Source organism: Amblyomma mixtum, chromosome 9 (genome assembly GCF_055824585.1).
Source record: "Amblyomma mixtum isolate Tamu chromosome 9, ASM5582458v1, whole genome shotgun sequence".
Taxonomy (NCBI): Eukaryota; Metazoa; Arthropoda; class Arachnida; order Ixodida; family Ixodidae; genus Amblyomma; species Amblyomma mixtum.
In genome coordinates this window covers 83,444,712-83,471,032 of record NC_143020.1, presented here as the reverse complement: position 1 = coordinate 83,471,032, position 26,321 = coordinate 83,444,712, and the positions used below count along the sequence as shown (strand labels likewise).

Sequence of the window (26,321 nt, the reverse complement as noted above, 5' to 3'; positions counted from 1 at the left end):
CGCATCAGATGTAGCTCTGCACGCATCAGTCTACCATTTCGCCACACCCATAGCGTCAGCATCCAATGCCCACCATGACGGGGCATCCAAACGTCCGAGAAAACGTCGGCAAAGTCATGGCGGCCACCCGTAGCGCCGTTGTCGCCGAGGTTCGTCCAGCGCCACCTCCGGGCACCGCGCAGAACGTGTGGCCCAAGCGGAGGTAGAAGAGCTGCGCGAGCGCCATCTGTTTGCCCACCCGCGATTCTCGCAGCACAGACGCCCTGAAGGAGATCTCGGAAGCCCACCGCACCTGGACCACCTCCTGCCACCAGGGTTCGTCTCCGGTGAAGTCGAGTCGTGAAGCGTCTCTCGCGTAAGAGGCCAGGCAGTGGATGTGCTCGGCCAAGTCCCAGCCTGAGCTTTGAAGCGCCGGTCGCAAAAAAAATGCTTCACTAATGGCAGGCATGGTGCTCTGAACAAGGTATCTACCACGTCTATCGGCAGTGGGATGCTTACTAAATATAGCAGTACACTCACTGCCAAAATCAATCAGGCTGCAGTTACGGGTCCAAATGTGTGGTCACAGCACAATTTTTCAATAAAGGCACTCACGGCGTCCTGTAAAGTATCATCATCATCATTAAGAGGATGCTCATTACGCGATATCATAAAAGCCCCCTTGCGACGAAAAGTCGGTGGTCCCACATACTTGCACCTGCCAGGGTTGGTACGCGGAAGAGCGAACTATGTCCTGCCAAATGCTATGGTTGGCAGGTGGCAGTGTGGAGAGAGGGAAGACACCCTGTCCCCTCCTAGGGGAGTGAAGGGAAATACGAGAAGGTTGCTGTCACCGGAATAAACCTATCAGCTGCAGTCATGCATGGCAGCTCACGAGGAGGCTCTTACGCTATCGTGTTGTCAGAGATAATAGTAAGTAGATCTGGTCCCTCTTAGCCTGAGTCGCTTCCGGACGTTAAACTCCCATAAAAAAAAGAAAAAAAGAAAGAAAGTAAGAAAGAAAGAGAGAAAGAAAGAAAGAAAGAAAGAAAGAAAGAAAGAAAGAAAGAAATAAAGAAATAAAGAAAGAGAGAAAGAAAGAAAGAAAGAAAGAAAGAAAGAAAGAAAGAAAGAAAGAAAGAAAGAAAGAAAGAAAGAAAGAAAGAAAGAAAGAAAGAAAGAAAGAAAGAAAGAAAGAAAGATCTCCAAGGTTTTAACAGTGTCAGTAGCCTAACCCTGTGATGAAAAGGAAAAGAATAAACGCTAAGAAGAGAGTAACCGTGTCAGGTATGTAAGCGTTGATGCATCGGTGTTTGTTCTGGCGAAATTACTATATCCTTGTGATTGATACGTTTCCTCCTCTTAGCTGAAATTAGCTTTATAGAGTTGAATGTGTGGTGGCATGACCTGCGGAATCGGTCCTATAGAGGACCATATAAAGGACTATGGAGGATGTAAAATACAGAATATGAGACAGGATATACAGTCTTCTATATCCTATAGACGACTATAGAGGAAGTTAACCATCGTGCTCGCACGTGGCCTACAAACACGTATAGCAGTCACGTCGTGGGTTTCTTCATGGCTGCGTTCTGTGGTGCCTTCGTCACTACCACCACGCCTTGTAACCCACCACTCCGCACCCAGCTCCATCCACACTGACAATCGAAAGCACTGCACGTAAAACTCAAAGATACCTGTTATTTAAAGATGGCGGCCAGGGAGACCCAGCTTGGAAAGCCAGCCTGGCCAGGTAGTATCCGAGGGTGCCGTAGTTGAGGACGTGCTCTCCCATTTGAGCGTAGTAGAAATCGGGAATTAGGAGGCGTTCCGCAACCTGACCGTCACTCCAGGAAGTGGAGAGCGCATCGAAGTCCAGTAAAGGCCTTCCAGGCCGTCCCCCGCTGGCCATGAACAGGACAGCGTTGGCAATGAAGTCTGATTCATAGACTGCCATGAACGAAGGGTTGGTGTCGTTGGAAAGTGGGAGCACTGTGACGAGAGAGCAGAAGAAATTCGGGGAACATTTAAGCTCCGCCTTAAGGCTGACGGCGATAGCGTTAATGGATCCCTACAGCGGCATCGGCTCCTCTTTGTATATCACTTCGCAGACGCAGACACTATTCTTTGTTTCCTTTTTTAAACGGTCTTTAGTTTGCTTATTTTTATTTTTCTTCATTTCTTGCCACAGTACACACAAGGCCTCCCTTTAACTAAGTCGTAGAAAGGTTCCTCAGAGGTCGAGAGGTTGTGCTCAATGCTTACAACACATAAGGCAGTCCCATCTAGACCATTTTTCTTCCCAGCGCATTGGCTTTTCTTTCTTCAGAGGCACTACGTGGCATAATGGCGCCACGACCCTCACGACCAATTATGGATTGTTTGGTGACGTCATTAATGCACTACTGTGCAATAGTTGTGGTGTGTGACCTCAGACTCCACAAACCACCGTGTGACCTCTAACGTCAACACCAAACATGAGTCGCTACCAGTGTTGCGACGTCACATCCCTTTCGACCGAAAGGGAATTACCGTCCCATAGAGACTGGGGTTCGCCTCAAACAAGAAGTTTACGGCTGTCGCGTTAAAAAAAAAACATGTGGATAAAGGAAGTGGCTTAAGAGCGACACAGACTGGAGACAGTGCCGCGCTCTACACAGGGCCGACCGACCGCACTGCTTGTAAACAGTTTCACTTTCAGGAGAGCCTCATGGTTCACTGTATGATCTCACATCTTTCAGTTCTACCCATGACGCTTACACACGAATTATGTGGCCTTCATTGGTGTGTGTAGCGCTCCTCAGTGATTTCCTGAGCCATATTATTGCCTCGAAACTCTATCCTGACATCATGCACGGTAACAAGAGCAATCAAACAGTTGTTACAATGCACTCACTTCGCATGGGATAGCTGGCTGATTCCATCTTCGCGTAGTCCAAGACGGCACCCTGGGATATTTCTAGCTGCATATTAGCAGCCGTCAGCACGCCGGAGACCATGCGTTTCAAATCGGCCGCTGCCTCCCAACCGACGAATTCGGTCACTATCCAGCGACGATATACTTCTCCTAACATCGTCTCCAATGCCGTGATGCAGACTTCGTATTTAACATCGTCGTCTGGCAGGTGGCGGTGGACCTTAACCCGCTCCTCGAGGGCGAAGAACTCGGCAAGTGGTACAAGCATCAAGTATACCTTGGTCGCCAGCATGTCCTTCTGGCGGGAAAGGGCTTCCAGGATGCCTTGCACGCCATCGAGATTAGTGACACGCGCCATCAGTGGCAAGGTCATCAGCTCTTTAGAAGCTTGTGCCACCAACACTGCCGTCCAGTTCCACTGGGACGAATCGAGCTTGTGGATCGGAACATCTACCGGAGCAGTAGGAGGACTAGACACCAAGTTGAAGATGACGTCGTCGATTTTCAATATGGCGTCCGCCACATTCTCGAAATATCGACTGCCGTTTCCAGGGCTTTCATCTACAAGCAGTTGATGATGTGCGCCCTCATTGCCGTGGTTTTTGCTGTCCAGCAACGTCTTGACGGCGCGCGTCACAATCACGTGACGGAACTCGGCGCTCACGTGACGCAGTATGGCGGTGCCAGGAGAAATGTCGATGAATTGGCCGTCGTACGTGACGTTCAGAGCGGACAGTAGACGGAAGCTCAACAAGTGGGTCATGGCCAGGAAAAATGACTCCTGGAACGTCTTCGCCTGGAGCCACAGGGCGGTGAATATGTTGGCCGCTCGCCAAGCGGTGGTCAGATTTAGCGGCTGCGTCCAGAAAGAAAACACAGGCTTACTGACTCAACTCATGCTATGAGGGACGCCGTAGTGAAGGGCTGCGGAAATTTCGACCACCTGGGGTTCATTAACGTGCACTCATATCGCACAGTACACAGACCTCTATGAAGGCGAAATTCTAGAGGCCCGTGTACTGTGCGATGTCAGTGCACGTTAAAGAACCCCAGGTGGTCGAAATTTCCGGAGCCCTTCACTAGGGCGTCCCTCATAGCCTGAATTGCTTCGAGACGTTAAACCCCAATAAACAAACAAACAAACATCTTTTAGCATAACTTTTTTTTTTTGCAAGCGGATTTCACTTTATCTTCCTCATCTTCAAATGCATCAGCCTGCAACGTAGTTTGGCAGCTATCGTAACATCTCCAGCGAACAGCAGAGTGGCTCCTCTTCATCGAGAACAACGAACTGCTTCAAACGAGAGTTTTAGCACAAAGTTGCTCTGTACCACTAAAGTTATTGCTACTTAATACCCGCCGCGATGGTTTAGTAGCTATGACGCTCGGCTGCAGAGCCTAAAGTCGCAGGATCGGATCCTGGCCGCGGCGGCCGCATTTCGATAACGGCCAAACGCAAAAATACCCTCGTCTTCTGCGATGTCAATCTACGTTAAAGAGCGTCTATTGATCTAAACTGATCCGCAGCCATCTACTACCGCGTAGCTCAAAGCCAGTGCGAGGCTATGTAACGATGAGCCTAAAGTGCGATGCCACGCCATTATTCCCATCACCGGGCGCAGGTTGTGGATGTCCAGCAAGCAAATAGGCAGTTACATGCAAGCCCAATACCGTTAGTGAAAATGCAGCAGCAGTAAGTTCAAACGTGCTACTATCTGCGGACGAGCTCAGTATCCGCGCGAAGCTAGGTCGTCCTAAAAACTGTTGCGGTAGCGGTACGCTCTGAACCTGAATAGGCCTATATGGGAGTAAAAAGGGACAAGGCTGTCCTTTAACGCACTCCATTTTTAAAAAAAAAGTGCGTTAGAGGAAAGCTTAGTGCCTTTTAACTCCTTTGTGTTTAGAGTGTATACTGGAACACTAGGTAAATGCCCTCCTTAGTAGATTTTGTTCGCTCAAACTGGCATTACTTTATTTTTCATATTCGGCCTGCAGTACGGTCACCTGAACTACTTAAAAAGCACGCATCCGATTTTGCAAGAATAGAGTAATCGCAGAGCCAAGTTCACAAGCCCTGCTGAAAAGCGGCGGCAGTGCCACGCTCCGCGCTTTCACCCACCCTGTCGGCGAAAAACGCCAGGCAAGACGCGTACACTTGTCCCATCTGGTTGACCTGCTCGTCATACGGAGTCGACCCGGCCGCGACCCTCCAGAGGCTGTCGTTTACGGCGGCCACGTAGTCGCTCCTCAGTGACGCCATGTACGAGACGTTCCGGTCGGCGGCGCTCCTGCTGAACGCCTTCCTCGTGGACGGGGCCAGTGGACTCCAATGACCGCACACGAACGCGTAGAAGTTTGTGCACGGGTCGGCTGAAACGTCCATAGCGGCGGCGATGACCTTGACGGCGCTCAGGCAGCCGGCAGAGCTGCAATGTTTGTCCATCTCCTGGACGAACAAGACGGCGGTAGTCAGCTATGTTCCCCGCCATAAAATTCACATCTGATTACCAAGCTTCCTCGACGCAGCCGACATCGATGTACTCACGCATTTTGAAAATTGAAAATTGGTTTTTGAGGAAAGGAAATGGCACAGTGATTGCCTCATATCTTGGGCGACATCCTAGCCGCGCCGTAAGGAAGGGAGAAAGGTGGGAGTGAAAGAAGATAAAGAGGTGCCGTAGTGGAGGGCTCCGGAATAATTTCGACCACCCGGAGACATTTAACATGCGTTGACATCGCACAGCACACGGGCGCCTTTGCGTTTCGCATCCATCGAAACGCGGCCACGGCGGTCGGATTCGAGCCAGGGAGCTCGGGCTCAGTAGCCATGCGCCCTAACCACTGAGCCACCGTGGCACAATATTGCCACGTATCATTGTAGTGTTTGTTCGTTCACGCTCAAGGCTGCAGGAAAGGGTTGTTATCACTTTTGTTCGTGGCGCGAGAAGCGACCAGACTAATCTCGATTGATCGCAGCCATGAAGTGCTGCATCTAGGTTTTTCTAGATTACTGTAGATGATGTTGTCCTGTTATCTGGAAGTTTCCTTGCCGCCTTTAAATTGAGCGATGCCGCGAGCGGCGGACATTCGAAGTTCGACGACTGACGAGCACGCTTGTTGCTTACGCCGCCGCCGAGTGATGCAGTTCTTTTGCGGGCGCAAGTCCGCCCAAATAAATAGCTTCGTTTGCAAGCCTTGTTGCTGTATTCCTCACCGCTGGCCTGCCGTCACTACAACGTGACATCTGGTGGAGGTGCTGGGTAGCTTTCCAGGTACCGGACAACCCCTGCAAGTCGTGAAGACAGCCCTTTGAGTTATTCGCCGGAAGACCTGACTCCAGTCTACCACGCAGCCTCTGGAGCCTCCAGCCATGACTTACGCCGCAGCAGTGCGCCGTCCTGTACCTCGACGACGAGACCCAAGCCCCTATCGCCCTTAGCCAGCTGCGCTGGAGCGCCGGCCTCTCGCCCCAACTCGCCCGTCCTACGAGCATCGTACACGGCTGAGGAAATGCGTCGAGTGGAGAACACCCGACCAGCGCCGCCCACAACGCTTCCACTGCGGAGAAGCCGGTCACATTCTCCGGCACTGTCCATACAGGAGAATGGGCATCCGAGGGTTCTCTTACGACGCTCCACGACCCCGACCCGGCCAGCGACCAGCCGAAATCGAGGAGTTTTTACGTCGGGAAGAATACTCATCGCCGAGCCGCCTATCACGTTCCCCGTCGCCATCGTCCCCGCGCTTTGTTTCTCCTAGCCGAGGCTACGCCGTGCGTGGACGCTCCCCCAGCCCACGAAGGTTAAACTAAATAAAGCAGCCTCTGGAGGTGAGGTTGCTTCTAAGCGCAATGACAAAGATCCTCCATCGACGAGTACTCGAGACCATGCCTCAACTACGACGACAACACCGACGACAACACCGACGACGACAACACCGACGACGACAACACCGACGACGACAACACCGACGACGACAACACCGACGACGACAACACCGACGACGACAACGCCGACGACGACGCGGCCAGACTTGAAGCTTTTACCGCTGCCCAGTAAAGTAACGTCGCAGTACGCCCACCGCAGCCTCACTACTCGGCGAAGCCGAGATCGGACACCGAAGACAACGTACAATACCAGAACGCGAACAAGTGACCTTGAAGTTACGGTCGACGGTCACGCGGTTACTGCCTTGGTGGACACGGGAGCTGACTACTCTGTCATGAGTGGCCCACTCGCTGTCCGACTCAGGAAGGTAACAACAACTTGGGTTGGCCCGCTGATTCGCACCGCAGGTGGCAACCTGATTACGCCGTCAGGACGCTGCACCGCGAGAGTTACTGTAAATGGGAGAACCTATGCGACAACCTTCCTGATCCTACAGCAATGCTCGAGAGACGTGATTTTGGGAATGGACTTCCTGAACGAACATCGGGCGATCATCGACCTTCGATCTAAGTCGATCAAGCTTTCCACGGAAAAAGCCATACCTGTTGCGACGAGCGCGACTCATCACGTTGCCTTAAACGTCCTCGATGAAGCATTGAGCGTGCCGCCCCGATCAAGTGTTCTCGTCGGCATAGGTACTGGAGACATCGAAAATGCCGAAGGTGTTATCGAGGGGAACACCCAGTTACTCCTGGATCGAGGATTGGGCGTCGCGAGGGGAGTCGCCGAAATCCGAAATGGCCGAGCCCAGGTGTTGCTAACCAACTTCACCGAAGAATACCGGCATCTAAACAAAGGTACGACGATCGCTTTCCTCGACGAGCTGGCAGACATCAGAGACGTATTTGCCCTACCCGACCAACCTGCAGAACTATCTGAACAAGGCCATCAACCCACGTTCGACATCAACCCAGCATTACCCCGGAGCAGACAAGACCAAATACGCAGTCTTCTTCAAAGGTACACCGATTGCTTCTCATCAGCATCGAATGTGCGACGAACCCGGCTTGCCAAGCACCGCATTGTCACAGACGAACACGCACGACCACTGCGACAGAGCCCCTACCGCGTATCGCCGTTAGAACGCCAAGCTATCCGCAAGCAAGTTGAGGAAATGCTTCGTGACGACGTCATCCAGCCATCGAGGAGCCCCTGGGCAGCACCGGTCGTCCTAGTAAAAAAGAAAGACGGCACCCTTCGCTTTTGCGTCGATTACCGCCGCCTGAACAACATTACGAAGAAGGATGTCTACCCCCTCCCCCGCATCGACGATACACTGGACCGGCTGTGCAACGCTAAGTACTTCTCATCGATGGACCTGAAGAGCGGCTACTGGCAAATTGAAGTCGACGAAAGAGATCGCGAGAAGACTGCGTTCATCACGCCAGACGGACTCTTCGAGTTCAAGGTGATGCCATTCGGCCTCTGCTCTGCCCCAGCGACGTTCCAGCGAGTAATGGATACGGTGCTCGCAGGCTTGAAATGGCAGATTTGCCTAGTCTACTTAGATGACGTTGTTGTCTTCTCCTCAAGCTTTGAAGACCACCTCAGAAGGCTTCGGATAGTGCTGGAAACGATCAAGTCTTCAGGCCTGACACTGAAACGAGAGAAGTGCCACTTCGCTTACGAGGAGCTGCTGTTCCTTGGTCACGTCGTAAGCAAGGATGGAGTTCGCCCAGACCCCAAGAAGACGGCTGCGATCGCAGAGTTTCCACAGCCTAATGACAAGAAGGCTATACGCAGATTCCTTGGATTATGCGCTTATTACCGGCGATTCGTCAAGAACTTTTCGCGCATCGCTGAACCTTTGACCCAACTTACCAAGGCTGACGTGCCTTTTAAATGGGAAAGGCCGCAAGAGGAAGCTTTCAACGAACTGAAGCGGCGCTTACAGTCCCCTCCTGTGCTCGGGCACTTTGATGAAAACGCCGAAACCGAAGTTCATACCGATGCAAGCAGTGTGGGCTTAGGAGCGGTCCTCGTTCAGAAAAATGGCAGACAGGAGAAGGTTATCGCGTACGCTAGCCGTTCACTGTCGAAAGCCGAGGCCAACTACTCGACCACCGAGAAAGAATGTCTCGCCATTATTTGGGCCACGTCGAAATTTCGCCCCTACCTGTACGGACGACCATTCAAGGTTGTGAGCGATCACCATGCTCTGTGCTGGCTAGCCAATTTGAAAGATCCCTCCGGCCGCCTTGCTCGTTGGAGCCTGCGCCTTCAAGAATTCGACATAACTGTAGTCTACAAATCTGGCCGCAAGCATTCCGACGCAGACTGCTTGTCGCGAGCCCCCGTCGACGCAGCACCGGAAGAGGAAGACGACGACGCTTTCTTAGGACCGGTAAGCGCGAGCAGTTTCGCGCAGCAGCAGCGCTCGGATCCTGAGTTGCAAAGCCTGGTTGATTATCTGCAAGGCAAGACCGCATCGCCTCCCCGAGGGTTCAAGCGCCAACTGTCGTCCTTCGTCCTTCACAATAATGTCCTTCTGAAGAAGAACTTCGCGCCCAACAGGACAGTGCATCTTCTTGTCGTGCCAAAAAATCTCAGGCAAGAAATTATGCAGGCATGTCATGATGAGCCGACTGCAGGGCATCTCGGGATTGCTCGCACGTTGCACCGCATCCAGGAGAAGTACTATTGGCCGCGGCTAGCTACCGACGTTTCGCATTACGTGAAAACGTGCCGTGAGTGTCAACGACGCAAAACGCCTCCGACTAGACCAGCCGGACTCCTGAACCCCATACCACCGCCAACTAAGCCCTTTCAGCAAATCGGGATGGACCTACTCGGCCCCTTTCCTACTTCATCATCAGGTAGCAAGTGGATCATCGTGGCCACCGACTACATGACCCGCTACGCCGAAGCAAAAGCGTTGCCTAGTGGTACCGCAACAGAAGTTGCAAAATTTTTTGTCGAACAAATTCTCCTCCGACACGGCGCACCCGAAGTACTCATCACAGACAGAGGAACAGCATTTACAGCGGAACTGACGCAAGCCATTTTAAAGTACAGCCAGACAAGTCATCGGAGGACAACTGCCTATCATCCGCAAACCAACGGACTCACAGAGCGTCTGAATAAGACCATCGCAGACATGCTCTCCATGTTCATCGACGCCGAACACAAGACGTGGGACTCTATTCTGCCCTACGTGATCTTCGCCTATAATACTGCCACCCAGGAGACAACCAGATTTACTCCATTCCAGCTAGTATACGGCAGGAAGCCCACAACAACACTCGACGCAATGCTCCCGCACGTTTCCGACGAAGACAACCTCGACGTCGCCGCCTACCTTCATCGCGCCGAGGAAGCCCGAAGACTTGCACGGCTTCGCATTCAAGACCAGCAGCACACCGACGCCCGACGCTACAATCTGCGCCGACGAGACACGCATTACAAGCCAGGTGATCGGGTTTGGATATGGACGCCAGTTCGCCGCCGCGGATTGAGCGAAAAGTTGCTGCGACGCTACTTTGGCCCGTACAGGGTTCTCCGTCGCATCGGTGACCTCGACTATGAAGTCATCCCCGACGGCACGACAGCATCTCAGCGACGCCGCCCACGCCCGGAAGTCGTACATGTCGTACGCCTGAAGCCATATTATGAACGCTGAAGGACTCGAAGTTTCATTCTCCGTGTTTATTTTCATTTTAAAGCATCGAGACGATGCTTCTTTGGAAGGGGGGTAATGCCACGTATCATTGTAGTGTTTGTTCGTTCACGCTCAAGGCTGCAGGAAAGGGTTGTTATCACTTTTGTTCGTGGCGCGAGAAGCGACCAGACTAATCTCGATTGATCGCAGCCATGAAGTGCTGCATCTAGGTTTTTCTAGATTACTGTAGATGATGTTGTCCTGTTATCTGGAAGTTTCCTTGCCGCCTTTAAATTGAGCGATGCCGCGAGCGGCGGACATTCGAAGTTCGACGACTGACGAGCACGCTTGTTGCTTACGCCGCCGCCGAGTGATGCAGTTCTTTTGCGGGCGCAAGTCCGCCCAAATAAATAGCTTCGTTTGCAAGCCTTGTTGCTGTATTCCTCACCGCTGGCCTGCCGTCACTACAACGTGACAATATCTCTTCCTCTCACCAACCATGCACCGTCATTAAATGTTTTCAACACTTTAATCCATGATGGCTCACATTCTTTCATAATTGTAGACTGCGTTATGCTTAACTTAAGAAAATATCAAACAAGAACAGACAAAAACCGTTTTTTTTTCTGACTTACTGTAAAGGGATAGGTCTATCTTTTGTCTGTCGTCAGGGAAAATGCGATATTCTCCACAGACAAGAAATAAATCTAGCAATTTTTTGTGCCATTTACAGCCAGAGCTTGTCACTAATCTCGCCAGAAGGAAGGGGCGTCTAATTTAGAAAATATGAGTCTTAAAATGCAAGAACCTTAGCCACACACTTCCACAAATACTAAGGAGCCGATATCTACGACGGAGCCAATATCTAAGACAGTATAACATGCGCTTTCTCTGATACAGTGGTCATGTTCTCAATACAGATGCGGCATTTTTTTTTCTTCGTGTTCTTAAAAAGAAAGAAGTTTTATCCTCCTTGTTATAACCGCCCCATTCGGCACACCACTGTTCGACCGCAAAAAAGGGCACTTGCATCCGTATCGTTCTCCTAACCGTACCTCGACGCGCTCCTGTCTTGTCAGAAAATACACTCTTTCGGTTGTTGCTTTTGTGGTCCCATCACTATTCTACCCGACAAGACGAGATCTCATTAAAGGGTCCCTGAAACGGTATCCATGTAGGCAAAGAGAAGTTGAAGTATTGATAGACATTGAACTATCCATCATCCTACCGCAAAAATTTTTGATCTACCTTGTGTGGAACCAGAGATGATGGCTATTAAAAATGACCACCAGCCTTTTCCCTCTCAACTCGTACACCGGAGCGAACCATAAAAAAATAAAGATTAGAGGCCGGGACCATGCTCCGCCCACAAATACGCCATCGACGAGATCGGTTTGTTTACTTCCGGTTGACGCGCTCTTTCGCTCGCTCGCTCGCTTTCCCGCTGTCTCTGCTGTGTTCACCTGTGTCTTGCAACCGTCGCTGCGGCTTCTCTCGTACTATGAACCCCGAGCTGAAGGAACGACTTTTGCGGATGAGTGCCGAAATGGGATTTCAGCCTTAAGGCGGGGACATATGTGCGAAAAGTGTGTGCGATTCGCTGCGGCGCGCCGTTGTGAACGACGTCGTAACGACCGATCGCAGCTCGTCGCCTGCATCCAACCTGCTGGATGTCAACGACGAGCCGCGCGCGGAAAAAAGCAACGACGGGAAGCGGGAGCCAATACGAGCGCGGAGAGCGGCAGTGTCATGATGCCGTACAGCGCGCTGCTCAGGGCGCTCGGGGCCGAGCCACGCCGGACCGGCCTGCCAGCCTTGATGCCGGCCGCCGGCGACTGAGAAACGCGCTAGTATTGTTTGTTCTCGTCCATAGCAAGCCCTTGGATAGATGCATGTCAAAAATGAATAATTTCTGACGATCATTGGCCAATACCGAATCATTTATGGCTGAGAAAATGGCATTTAAAAATTTACTGGCATTCGATTAAAAGTAATAACGTTCACACATAAAGGGTCTGCTTACCGTCGTTTCGAACTGAACGGCTATTTAGGCGAAGTGACTGGCCTTCCGAACTTGCGCCCAAAGCCAGGAGTTGGCGCATGCATTTTACCTTTGAAATAGGCAGGTGAAGGCCGCACCTACATTCGGTTTTGTCATGTTTTCTAACTTTTAAACCTCTTTGTCCACTTTGTGATTAGAGCGCAGTAACCTATCGATACAGACCAACTTCAACTGGTCTTCACTGACCTTTGAATTAATTTATTTATTTATTTATTTTATTGATTTCAAGATACCCCTAAAGGCCCTCTTCACGAGGGTATTACATAGGGGATGGTAAATATTCGAACATCAATATAAAAGGAACATCTGACATGAGTAACAGTGCAAAAAAAAACAAGTAAGAGCTATAACTGACATTCAGCAAGTATCAAAATGGGGCGGAACAAGTAAACGCAAAATGAACAGAATGAAAAAAAAACAAAGATAACAACAACGTAATAAACAGAACGAAAAAACAAAACTCAAACACATTACGGTGAGCAGAACAGAGCTAGAAGAGAACTACACATCGCTTCGATTTTTTAAAAGTTCATGAAATGATGTCGCATCCGTTTCAGTGGCGATTGTGAAAGGCAGCCGGTTCCAATCAATAATGGTTTTGGGTATGAATGATTTGGCAAAACTTGAAGTCTGACATGCGATGCGTATGATCCTGTAAGGAGAGCAACCTCGACAGCACGTTCTATTATTATTACAAAAAGCGACAGGAGGAGCTAGTATACCGCCAAGAACTCAAGCCTAACCTGCCCTAATCAACCAAAGTGGCGCACCTTCACCCAGGCAGCCGGTGCGAAAGCTGCACCGTGCCAGCCGCGAGCTCCCACGAGCCGGATGAGCAGCAGCACAATGGTCACAAAGATGGCGAACAGGAAGGCCACGAGACCGACGGTGAACCCGTCCGGCCGGTATAAGCCCGAAGAGTCTGCCGAATGGCAGCTCCCCCGTAGGTCTGCCGATATGCCGGAGCTGCCCTGGTCGGGGAAGACGGTCGTCTCGGCCACCAGCCTGGGGCCTTTGGTGGCGGCCGCATTGACGCTGGCGACCGGGTCATCGACTCGCTTTTCAAGCCCGAGCTGGGAAAGGGGGTAGAGAGTGCGTCACACTGCTGATTGAATACAAGAAGGCAGCAAAATAGCGATTATCTTGCATCCTCAACTACAAATGGCGGATTCCCTGAACTTTCGCTGCTGCCGAGGCAGGAACACCTGGTCCCGTGACCGCTTTATAACTACTAGCAGTAATATTTATGTCACTATAAGTAATATCAGTAACAGTAATACTAATAATTTGTAATGGTAGAAAGATTTTCCCGTAGCAGTAGTAACAGTACTACTCGCAGCATCAACTGTCGTTGCAGAGTAGAAGCAATGGAAAAGTAGCTAAAGTTTCATCAATATGGCCACCATCACTGCTGCGTGCAAATAAATCGTTGAGAGGAGCCAGATAGTATAAATGAAGACCAGTTAAAGGAGAACAACTAAAGTAGCCGCTTGTGAGACGTGAAGTCGCTGAATGCTCTTGTCACGCCCACTGGTTAGCGGTGAGCACCGCGATATCTGATGCAACTTCTTCGGCCTGTACATTGTGGCTCTGGAACTCTTCAAAATCGACGTGCGAACCGAGCATATATTCACTTGCCAATTCAGATTACAGCAGGCAAGGAAAATCAGCGACTCAAATCAATGCAGGCAAAAACGTACAATGGCCGTTAGTTACAGTCGCGAAGAGACTTGCCTTGTCAGCGATGTGACCATGTTCCCGCTGCGAGCTAACCTCTTCGTCCGTAGTGTCGTCCTTGTCATCCTGGTGGTTATCAATTACAGGCAGGTTCTGTACCACAGGTGAGGGTCTCACCCGCGAATGTCCTCCCAAAGACAGAGGTTTGGGATGAACCGTTGACCTGGAGCTCTGAACCTCTTTTTGAGTGGGCAGCTTGATTATGTCGGACTTCGTGCGTTGCAGACTCCTGGCTGCAGAAAAGGGTTCTCCTTCTGGAAGCATACCTCGGACCTCTGAAGTGTTCCTGGGTGTTCCTGGGTGTTCAACTGCGGTCTTGAGTTCCACGACGTCAGGTAACGAGGCACTGGTTTCGCCAGAGGAGCTAGCCTTGTCGTGCTTCGGTACTTTGTCAGATGAGTCTTCCAACTTCCTTCGGTGTGACTTCGGGTGCTGCCTCAACGTAGACCCTTGTTCACCCATCGCAGCTTTCGTAACATTAGCCCTCTTCCCTTTCGGCTTTCGGCCGCTATGGTGGGAACTTTCACCTCGGCCCTCCGAGCCTACCGCTTTCTTGGCTGCGTAACTAAGTTTCTTTTCTCTTTCCATCAGTGATGTTGCTGCTGTCTAGTTGAGCTGCGCACACTTATCGGAATTGTCCTGCCTCTCACAAGAAGCGCTGCCGTAGCGATCTCATCCCAGGCGAACGCACAAAGCCGGAAGCCAATCTGACCGTTTGTAAAAGCTCGGTATCTGCAGTGCTCTTTTCAGAGATGGCCCCGAGGCTGCGCCCTATAATGTACTACGTGCCTTGAGTACGGTGAAAGAGCCTGTAGGGTTGTCAAGGTAGCCCTTCCGTGGCGTTGCTCAGCCCAGGACCGGACAGGCTTTGTTCAGGGTGCGACTAGGAAAGGACAGCTTCTTCTTCTACCTTTCATCCCTCCGCCACTGGCACGCTAGAACGACACGCGCTGTACAAATAACACTATTCTTTTTTTCTCAGATTAGATTTGTATATTCGCAACAGTTAACATTCTTCAGTTTCGGTATTAAAAAAATGTTGGTCTGCTGCGAAGTTGAAAAGGTGCAGCAACATAGGGAATATACTTAGCATTTCTTTCTGGAATCTCATCGACTGCCTTGCCAAAGCTTATAGCATTTTCTTTTCTATGCTTTATTATATTATATTTTGAACTAATCTCTTCCTCTTTTTTTTCACTCTTTCTACCTCTCTCTTCAATCGAAACTCATACCTTTTTTCACTCCCTGCCCTCCTTGTAGTAGACTCCCCCGGTTTAGCGCTCCCGTGTGCTTTTCTTCTGCCTTAAGTATGCACAGGTGAATAGCAACCTCTCCCTCCCGATTCTTGGCCGATCACCCAGTGTGGGTATGTGCCATCTTTTCAAAGGCTAACAACAACAACTTAACATAGCCTGAGCCGCTGTTAGGATTGACGATAGAGCATATAGGAATTTTTTCGATATGCAGTCTCACTTTTCGCTGTAAAAAAAAAAAAAACTATGCACCCGGAGCTTCTCAGTGAGACCTTACAAAGAACCGTCTCTGTGCGCGGAGGCCACGCTCTGTGCCTTGTTGTGTCGATTATGCTCCTCAAGTGGCAGTGAGGTTGCATATGCCACCCGTCACCGTTTTTGCGATGATTTCATGAAAAAATCATGTGCTGGCGGGATTTGCGCATAAAGATTCAGCAAAAATTCCCTCAACGCTCATGAACTGACCATGTAAATGCCAACTCTAGCTGGTTGTGCGAAATGCTTAACCGTTCTTATTCGGTCGTCCCTCCAGTCCTAACCTCGCGGTCTTAACGTCTGAAGTCCACTTTTCGGGCGCGACATTTGAAGCCCAGACGAGTCTGCCATCAGCACCGGTTTCTTGACTTTCCCGCTTTTTAATACCTCGCAAGAGAGACTCTACCCAACGGGCTCCGGACGCAACGCGTTTAAAGCTAGTAGGTATCGCTTATGAGTTACGTCCCGAGCAAGCCCAATCACGGGAATCTGCGCGACGTCTCTCTGCCTCGTTCATGGGATTCCTTTCGCTGTCACCAACCCGCGCAGCAATTGTAAGCAGATATTGCCCGCTGCATCTATATGCCCTACTCCACTGCAATCTGCGCCGGTACCCCACATTCGACGTCGGCCGTCGGCGCATATCTATCGTGCATGTGATACGCGGTGACGTCTTGTCTTGTTGTTGCGCCCCTCCTGCCCGCTCATAAGTCTTTCCCATCGAACACTCTAGCTCTGGTCACGCCTTGTTCCATGCCTGTGGTGACACGGACCCACCAGTACAGCAGAAGCGGATGCAGCCATTACGAAACTAGGGCCACTCGCTGTTAATAGCTAGCGCCGCAAAAATTCGATCCTTTCGATAAGTGAGCTGAGCCTCATCGCTAGTTCGTAGCACAGTACAGCAATCAGACTAACCTGAGGGCCCAGCATTTCTAAACAAGCATGTTGCCTCTACAGGCGGGGTCAGCCACTTCCTACTAGACCTTGTTAAGTTTTGACTAATTAACCTCTACAGATTTCCTTTCTTCTTTAATTCCCGTAAAGCCCAGCGCATAATATGCGACAAACAGCGTATAAATACGACTAATTTTGATTTCTGTAACTACGCAAAGTTGCTAAAATTCCCGCAGAAAATGTCTTCTCCAACATATTTATCAAGGCAATAGTCTGAGCGAAAGCGGCAAGAGATGGGCTAGACCGGCTAAAAGATAAATTTATGCAGAAGCTAACCCCAGCGGCAGAAGACACTAAGCTTTCTCTGGTCGTAATGCTGCACTGTCACGTGATGGAGCAGTACTGAATTTTTCACTTGGTTTACTGTATGGGCTTGCGTAAGGTTCTATTTAAAGTATACTGACTAAATAAACCCCAAAGTTAAGAATAAACAATGACTGCATCAAACTTGTTTTTTTATATCATTTTTGCTTCGGAAACATTCCTGTCGCGCTTCCAAGCATATGGATCCCTTCGTCGATTACTTCTGCTGGTAGGAGGTCCATCAGCAGCCGGTAAATCTTATCGATACAACCGCCAGACGTGTAGTAAGCCTTGGGCGCCCGCTCTAGCACGGCAGTCCTCATAACGTCAGCGGCCTCACGAGGGTCGTCTCGCAAAAACCATGAAGCGAGACGTCTACTAGCGAGCTTAGTCCTGTTCACAAACTTCTCGTCGAGTCCTCCTCGAATCTTTGGAGGCAGCATGTTTAGGTCGGCGTCCATATTCTTTTCCAGTAGGTTATGGTCGGCAATGGCAGTCCTGAAATGTACGGTGATTTTTTATGAACCCAAGGCTTCATCTTTTCAAGAACGAAAGTGTCACCTGCCACATGAGCACAGCTATACATCGACAGGAAAGAAGAGATACCTTTCTTTACCTGTGATGATAGCTGCTGTAAAATATGTAATAATTTAAGTGTATTAATTTAATATAATATATGTATTTAAGTAATTTATGAAGTGTATGTATTAATTTAAGTATTAATTAATTCTACATCTTGCTCAACCAATTGACGTTGGGGTATGAGTCTGTTCGCAGTTGCCGCCATATGACGGACTCTGATTAGCGTTTTATGTGGACCAGATGGTCAAGGAAGCCCCTCACACTAAGCAACACGGGGCGCGATTTCACTGGCATTGAACGCTTCGAGGTGTTTCCCGGAAAATCTCGACTTTGCACACACGGAAGAACGAATACTTTCAAGTCACGGTAGGATTTACACACCTCGAGTAGACTAGAATATACCTGCTTTCAGTGGAACGAAAATGCTGCAATCTACGGACACGCAAAGTTCAAATAGGAGTTGCCTTTGGAGCTGGTGAGGCCTCTTATGTAACGTCTTTGCAAAAGGTAACCAGGGTCCACGGTTTCGAGTCTCTCTCGAACAGTGGAGCCCCTACAGCTTCCCTGATGGTCTTAAAAGGGGAGGATAAGCGGTATAATTATCTTACAAAGATGGAGAGCTGTAGGGGTGGTATATTCGGAAGTGTTTCATTATACGACTAAGAAGCAAACCTTGCAGCCCGGTTTCCTTTGGCAAATACGCTGCTCCTCCAGCCAGTCATTGCCTATAGATCGATTGCACGTGCGTGTCTTAGTGGTCACCGTTGCAATTCAATAACGGATAAAACGTGGTTGATATTTCGTTGTACCTGCTTCTTTCACATGTCTGTACTTACCTGTATCCCGTCGGTTCGACTGTACAGACGTGGACGCCCGTGCCGTAGTACTCCCGCCGTAGTCCGTCCGCCAGGGAAATGGCGGCCCTCTTAGACATGCTGTACGCCAAGTACTGGGGAACTTGGAGCCTGCCTGGGTTTCGAAGAAAACTACGGAGAATGTTTACTACATTCGAATCGGAGTGAAAGCGCGGATTCGTGCTATGTAGAAGACGACGGTGAGCAGGCAGTGCCGCGGGACGGAGCAGACGGAAGCTGATGAAGACGACGCTCTCCAAAACACAGCGCGATAATTCCATCTTTAATTCCTCGCAATGCGTACCCAAAGTTAATCATTAGCTTGGCACCAAAAGGTAATCCATTAGCTTGGCACCAATTTGCCTTCTTTGGGCTCTCCTCACTGAACCCTGGCCAATCCCCCGTCGTGGGTATGTGCCATGCCACTAAGGCAACAACAACAACAACAACGACTGTGGTGCATTTTAACACGAGGCGTGTTGGCTGCGGCGAAAGCCTAGTAATTTAGGAGAAAATCTTTCTGTAGCGTCCTCTGCAGCACATCCCGAAACAAAATCGCGTATTTGTAGTCTATAAAAAATGTTCAATTGTTTCCGGCACATTGCATAAGCGGCAGTTTACAGAAGACACAAAAATGTTTTTCCTATCGGGCCACGTGTCGCCAGGTAGAGTTTTGGTGCGTAATTTATAGAAAAATGTTTTGGTAGAAGGAGAAACTGGCATTATACGCACTCGCTTTAAAACGTCATGACTCCTAAATTCCTACAGTGTGCGCTACCTTGTTGTTTCCTAACCTGACTCGAAACCCTATGATATGATTCTTCTGATTGGACTTCATGGCCTTTGGAAAACGCGCATGCAATACCGCAACGTTGAGCCTGTTGTTTCGCCCAGAATTCATTTTAGCAGAATATTGCTGCAGGTAACGGACACTTACGAAGGATTATACTTTTGACCGAATCGGTTTCCTCTCCTGATGCGCTGTATATCCTTGCCGGCCTTTTAGTTCTGTTATGTTTTCTATAAAGTTTGTGCCATGTAGCGCCTACCTAGGTTCTATGTAAATAGTTTTTGTGTGTAGCCACACGGCTAGGCTCCATTTATACAAAAAAATTTTAAAAATACGAAGCACTCTTGACGTCAAACATGCAACAGAAAAGAAGAAAAAAAGAGTCCACTCTTCATTCACTACAAAGCCAGTCATGAAATAGAAAGACCAAACTTAGATCATTGACTCCACAAGAGGCCCTAGGTTTTGACTCGTTCCTGCAGTAGCCCTGCAATTCAGAGCGACCCGTTAAGAAACGAAGCACTGGTGCGAACGGTGATAAACTATGCATATACTTACACCGCTGTATAAAATTCTAGTGTGCTCGAAGCTTGAGTACGCCGCCTCAGTATGAGATCCATGGATTAACCCTCTCATTTCTTTACTTGAATCCACTGAAAATCGCTCTCAAAGATCTATAATGTCTAATTACCACCGTCATGACAGTGTTTCCCAAATGAAACGAACACTTAATCTTCCATATCTTTCCATACGACGTCGCCTTTCTCGCCTGTGTATTTTTCATGAAGTATATTACACTAACAATAGCTTAAAGCAATCTAATTACACTAACAATAGCTTAAAGCAATCTCTATTTACTCCTCCAATGTACTCATCGTCTCGCAGAGATCACCACCTAAAGTTACGTGTCCCACTGTGCAGTACAGACAAGTTCGTAAACTCCTTCATCCCCAAAACTGCATCACATTGGAACCACCTTCCCTCCTCCGCCGTCACCTTACGAATCATGTCAAATTCAAGGATGCTCTTTGTACTTGCCTGCTGTAACCACTCATTTTTGTATGCTCTGTTTATTTTCTGGTTATTATCTCACTCCTCCCTGTAATGCCTTACCGACCCTGAGAGTAATAAAATGAACGGTGAAGGTCCTCCAAATATTCAGAGGGGCGCCTAGTTACACTGTGTTTACAGTACGATAGGATTAGAAGCTGCTGATGTCATAACTACGAGTTTGGTGTCACTCGTGCATGGTGGTGTTAGCAAAACATGGCATGTCTTTTGCACACAACCAGACATTCCATTGAGTCATCTATAGCAGGTGGTTAAAGGCTTCCTCGCAAGGTGTCTCGAGGTGGCGACGCGGATGTTTTGTTTCCACTCCCGGCCTAGCCACGTGACTTCCATTCAGCCAATGGCGATAATCCGGGCTGTAACGTCACCTTCCTGAAGCCAGTCAGTGAATTTCATGACCAAGTACAATTCTTCTTTCTTTTTTCAAATGAGGCTTCAACGCTATCGCAGTAAAAACATTTTCTATGTCTTCATTTGAAGAAAAAAATGTTTTACGCACCCAACAGGCTGGAGACAATGACGATCCTTCCTCGTGCCTTCTTCAGGAGTGGCAGGAACGCGGTAGCCACGGACAGAACGCCGAATGTGTTGACGTCGAACACTCGGCGCACTCGACTCATTGGCTGGAAGTCTATGTAGCCCATGCTCGCCACGCCGGCGTTGCGCACTACGGCCCATAAAACTGCAGGAAAGGGTAGAAATGGTAAGCGTATCAATATTCAGAAACTGTTCGACCTTGCAAAGAGAAAAGCTTTCTGAATGTGATCTTATTTTGTTTCTTCTAGAAACGGTAAAAAAGCGGCTACCTGCCCTGTGTGGTTACGACATAGGTTGGCTTGCGTCATGGCATGCTGTGGATGCTTAGCAAGCATGAAGCAGCCCTGCATAAATATCATTAGGCTACCATTCCTTCAGCGCACAAGTTGGCGGGAAATTTGAGATTGATTATAACGGTTGTTAGAACCCAGGTATCCAATCACGTATTATGAGAACTTCTTGCTGGGCTAGTTGGTAATTCATTGTAAAGTAAAGGCGCCAAAAACCACACACACATAACACAAGAGAACGGGACAGAGCGCCACTCACAACTAGTTTATTTTGCAGAACCCGGATGCATATAACGTCTACCTCGAGACTTTTCCTGTTCAATCCGGGTCTCCCTGCTGGTAATGACGCCACATCGTCTTTGGGGATCCGCTTATGACTAAAATAGGGATTTTACGGGTGATAGTTCGACTATTCGCGCACCCGTTTGCTGGTGAGGCAGAAATAGTTACGCTTGGGTAGGCAAAAAAAAGAAAGAAGTGTTTTGAGACTTTCTCCACAAATTCCTCCTTGAAAGCGAAAAATTCTTGTGACCGTTTCATTTTTTTTTTTCACTCCACGGCGGAAAAGAGACACCAATAGCTACGCCGTTTGATGCATGCGCCACCTCGCCCTTAAAGTAGTATGAATGCCCTGCTTCCCACAACACGGCGAACGTCAGCATAGCAACGTCACTCACCTCGACTGCCCAGTTGTTTTTCCACTGTTTCCATCGCCGAGTCAACCTCTTCTTCTAAGGTGACATCCATCTGCGGTACATGGACGCCGGGTCGCTCATTTAAAGCCCTGGCACCCCTCCAGAGGCGTCCAGGCATCCAGCGAACACGAGGAATCCATCGCTGGCTAGTCGCTCGGCCAAGTAATGACCGATACCGGTATCGCACCCTGCGAGATTGTGAAATCCCGTAGAGACACTTAAGGCTGCTTACGTGAGGAAATGGAAAGCGTCAGTTTTGGCGCGGCCCAGTTTTTCCATTAAAGCTTTTTTTTTTCTGCGAGATAGTTCGTCTGCGTAGTTTGTTGTGCGCAAGCCAGTATCCTATGTGATGTCAGTGCATGTCAAAAAAGCGCCAGGCTGTCTAAATTACCTGTAGCCCTCCACTACGGCGTCCCTCACAGCTTGAGTCGCTTTGGGACCTTAAACCCCATAAAACCAAAACCTAACATCGAATCCTCATTTACTTCTATATATTTCGCAGAGAATGTTCTGCTTTATACCCGCAAAAGGCTCAGAAACGTATCTGCGGCCGAGAATTCGGCTTTGCGAAACTCACCCGTGATGAGCACTGCTTTTCCGCTGGGCTTCACCGAACCGTTGAGGAGCAGTCGTCGGCCGTACCACAGGGACCAGTAGCCAACGAGCAGAGTAAGCATGGCGAAGCCGAATGTGGTGGCGATTTGCTGCACAACGGGTACCGTTGATCCAAGGGCCCACAGGCACGGAGCGACGAGCACCAGGAGTCTGGTTATTGTCACCATGCTGGATCGTGCTCTCGCTCCAGAAGCACCAACACCCCTACAATCAAAAGAGTGAGAGTGGTAAACAAGAGGAGAACCAAGGTTCGGTAAGCACACTACAATTGTCGCTTCTCGCAAGATTAAAAAATTCAGGGGGGCACTTTGTTGACCCAAAGTGCGGTGAGACGAAAGCCTTAAGCGCGGTATTGCTGCTTGTGTCACTGATGTGTGGTTAAGATGTTAATTAAGTACACAATTGTTTGTGAATATTAAATGCAGGAGACACTGGAGGGCGTTTGGGAGGCATCCGTCTGATTCGACGCCTTTCTGCAAACACTCTCCAGCGTCCTAGACAAGGAGAACTACATATGCGTTGGCAGGAAGTAGCGTAGCCATTAGCACGCTCGGCTGCGGAACGGAAGGATGGTGGTTCGAATCCCATCGTGCACAAAGATTTTTGTTTTCTGGGCTAACTAGAAAAAGCGTAACACCTCTGCTGACAAGTCTGCTGACAACCTTCTGTCGACAACGATAAGGCATTAAAGGCTTTCACCTTAAAAACAATCGTGGGTATTCCCTGCTCCTTTCCTGGTCAGGACGCGGCCCTAGTGACACAGTTCATACATAGAACGGCGCTTCCGACATCGGGTGCTTTCGTGCCCAACCACAACCTCCCAAAGTTTAAATCCGAATGCCCATCGCTCTCTGCCACGCGGTGTTTTATCGTTGAAATATATTTGCTTTTTTTAAACTGCCGTACATTAAGAAATGTATAAACGACAGGATAGGGGCGCAACTTCCAATTTTAATGACGTCACACGAAGCCAGGCAAACTCTAATAATAACAGGAAATCGCAAATAAGCAAAATAGGGAGGTGAGTGGGCGTGTCAGAACAATACCTTAACGAATAACAAGGTGGCTAGAGCGATATGTACAAATACCAAGATAAGAAAGGAACTCACGGACACGTCGTTATAACATCTTGAGCTAATAACCAAGTCGAAAAAGCTAACCGCCATAAAAATACGTACGAAACTTTATAAAATACACAATGAACAAGTGAAATGTAGACGCGGACAAGTGTGTAATGGCGGTACAAAAATTAAAAACATATTGAAAACATTAAAATGCATAAAAATCATATGCGTGTAGAAAATACACACTTGTAATTTCTTTTAACAATTAAAGAAGATAAAATCACTTTTTTCTTTCTTATCTTCAGTTTTAGCTGCAAATCGAGTTTCGTCAAGTATGAGAGGGCCGATCATACAGACGCGACAAGGTGAAGGGAGGTTCCCACCAAAATTGTTCCTCAGTTCAAACTCTGCCTCGGGCGTGTTCATTGAAGCACTAAACTCCCAGTTTACCCCGCACAAGTGTTCCCGCAGGTCAACGGGACATCAATTACCACGTTGTAAGCGCCCTCTGTGAATCTGTTTGCATGTTTTACGGAACGAGCCTTGCTTTCCTGATAAAAATCGCCTATCCCTGCTGAAAAAAGTTGTATGATGCAATAAACTCATACAGTTTGTCGTACAGATATTATACGATTATCGTACAGATCATGAGCTTGGCGCATGATAGCCTTAGTCGCTTATGCGCCATTAAATCCAACTCAACTATCGTACAGATCACAAAGAATTATCATACAAATGCCATACGTTTCTGCAAAATCATACAGTTATCATAAGGATGTCATAGGACGTACAATTGGAAAAATGCAGCTTGCGTTCCATCAAAACCAGGTTCCTCTCATAACTTGTTCATGTAAATGAATGGTGGAAGAGTGATCTGTACCATGTGTATATTTTTCTTTTCTTAATAGTATTTCATCTACAAACTAACAGAGTATGAATTGATATGTGATTACTTTGTGTGCTGTTTCGCTGTATGCCATGTACAGGGGGGGGGGGGGGGGGCGGCTCATTCAAGCGAAAATTTTTTTCGCTTTCTGCCGCCGGTGCCTACCCACATCTTTTTGGTGTAAATAAAAATGAATGAATGAATGAATGAATGAATGAATGAATGAATGAATGAATGAATGAATGAATGAATGAATGAATGAATGAATGAATACAAATTTAACGATATTTCTATGATGAAGCCTCTATGAGACTATTGCATCATACAACTTTTTACAACAGGGATAGACAGTCTATAGACTTCTTATAGACTTCATTGCCTTCCTATAGATATTTCTTTTGGCTATTCATAGTGTGTAGACTGTCTATAGACGAACGTCTACTAAAAGTATGCGGCCATAAGTCTATACATTGTCTATAGACGACCTATAGCATTTGTATGGCCTATATACTGTTCTCTAGGATTTGTTTATAAAGAGCATATAGACTTTATAGACAGAAGTTTATAGACAGTCTGTTTAGTAGGTTTAGATTTATTGGGGTTTAACGTCCCAAAGCAACTCCGGCTATGAGGGACGCCGTAGTGAAGGGCTATGGAAATTTCGACCACCTGGGGATCTCTAACGTGCACTGACATCGCACAGTACACGGGGCTCTAGAATTTCACCTTCATCGAAATTCGGCCGCCGCGGCCGGGAGCGAACCCGCGTCTATAGACTGTCTAAACAAATTTTTGGAAGGGTTGAAAGCTCTGGATAACATTGAACACAGTCACTTTAGTGGGTGCTAAAAAAAACAAGCTGCACACAGAGTCTAGAAGCAACCTTTTTGAAACTGTGCAGTCCCGAAATTAGGAGGAGACTGGCGTCGACTGACATCCCTTGCATGCTTTATCACGCGAAATGAGTGCAACCATTGGAGTCGAAATACCTCGCAACAAGCGTGCTCTAAATGTTCCACTAAATGGAGCAGTCTAGAAATGCGACTGTCTCTATGTCTGCAATATACATATTCACTCTAGCCGCAATGTTTAAGAAGTTTGTTAGTAAATTCTTTTTAATTAGATGCCTGACGTTGACAGTTATAATTTTACTTTTTGTTCCTCCCTGACAGCACAATGTGCAGCGGTGGATTTCAAGCATGCCGCAGGTGGGATCCGAACACACGACCTCCAAATTTCCTGTCCGGTGCTCTACCAACTGAGCTACGGCGACGACTGTCCAATCTTCTGCTTTCGGCGGTATTTATGTGTAGTTTGGCCGAACTTTGAGAGTGTTCACCAACGCCACCCTCGTCCATAGCGGCGGACATAATGCGTCCGGTATTACTGCGAGTGCTACGTAGGAGCATGGTGCAACGGTGAAAGCGGAAGCTGTGCGAGAACCCTCTTTGCTACCTGTGGCATCAAGACTGCCAGAATCGAGGCCCTCGTTAACAACTGAGCAGACATGGGAAGGGACAATAGGAGCTCGTTATATAAATGTGGTGCATTTAGACAAAACGTATACAGACTAAGTCAAAGTCGGTACAGAAAAGCGAAGTAACCCGTCCTATACTTAATATATAGCACCAGCACACTTACCTGAACGTCTTCAAGAACGACCACAGTTTAACGGCCGGTCTTTTATTGGCCCTCGCCGCTGGACTGGACTTTGTGCCACGCATACAAGTCAAGAAGTGCGGTGTGAGTACAGTTCACGGCGAGAAACGTATACAAGTCGCAGAAGCGCAGTCTAGCCTAGCGCACTGCGCGTTCCGTGCTTCGATGACGTAAGGCGCAAGAGGGCGTTTTGCATTACTTTGCACGACTCGAAACATGCCTTAGTCGGACTGTTTGCACAATGCACGCCTTTGGGCTTGCTCTGTGCTC

General features: G+C 48.6%; 1 protein-coding gene and 1 pseudogene across 1 annotated transcript; both read right to left on the bottom strand.

The window, feature by feature from the left end:
• Window positions 1-55: 55 nt before the first annotated feature.
• On the bottom strand, window positions 56-5,279 carry LOC149329912 (uncharacterized). Its single transcript, XM_089559320.1, has 4 exons — window positions 5,016-5,279; window positions 2,876-3,752; window positions 1,677-1,971; window positions 56-401 (listed from the first exon to the last, which is right to left on the bottom strand). The coding sequence occupies exons 1-4, from the start codon at window positions 5,277-5,279 to the stop codon at window positions 56-58; spliced, it is 1,782 nt and encodes a 593-aa protein (XP_089415446.1).
• Window positions 5,280-17,166: 11,887 nt separating this feature from the next.
• Window positions 17,167-22,609, bottom strand: LOC149329911 (retinol dehydrogenase 5-like; annotated as a pseudogene).
• Between the last annotated feature and the right edge of the window lie 3,712 nt (window positions 22,610-26,321).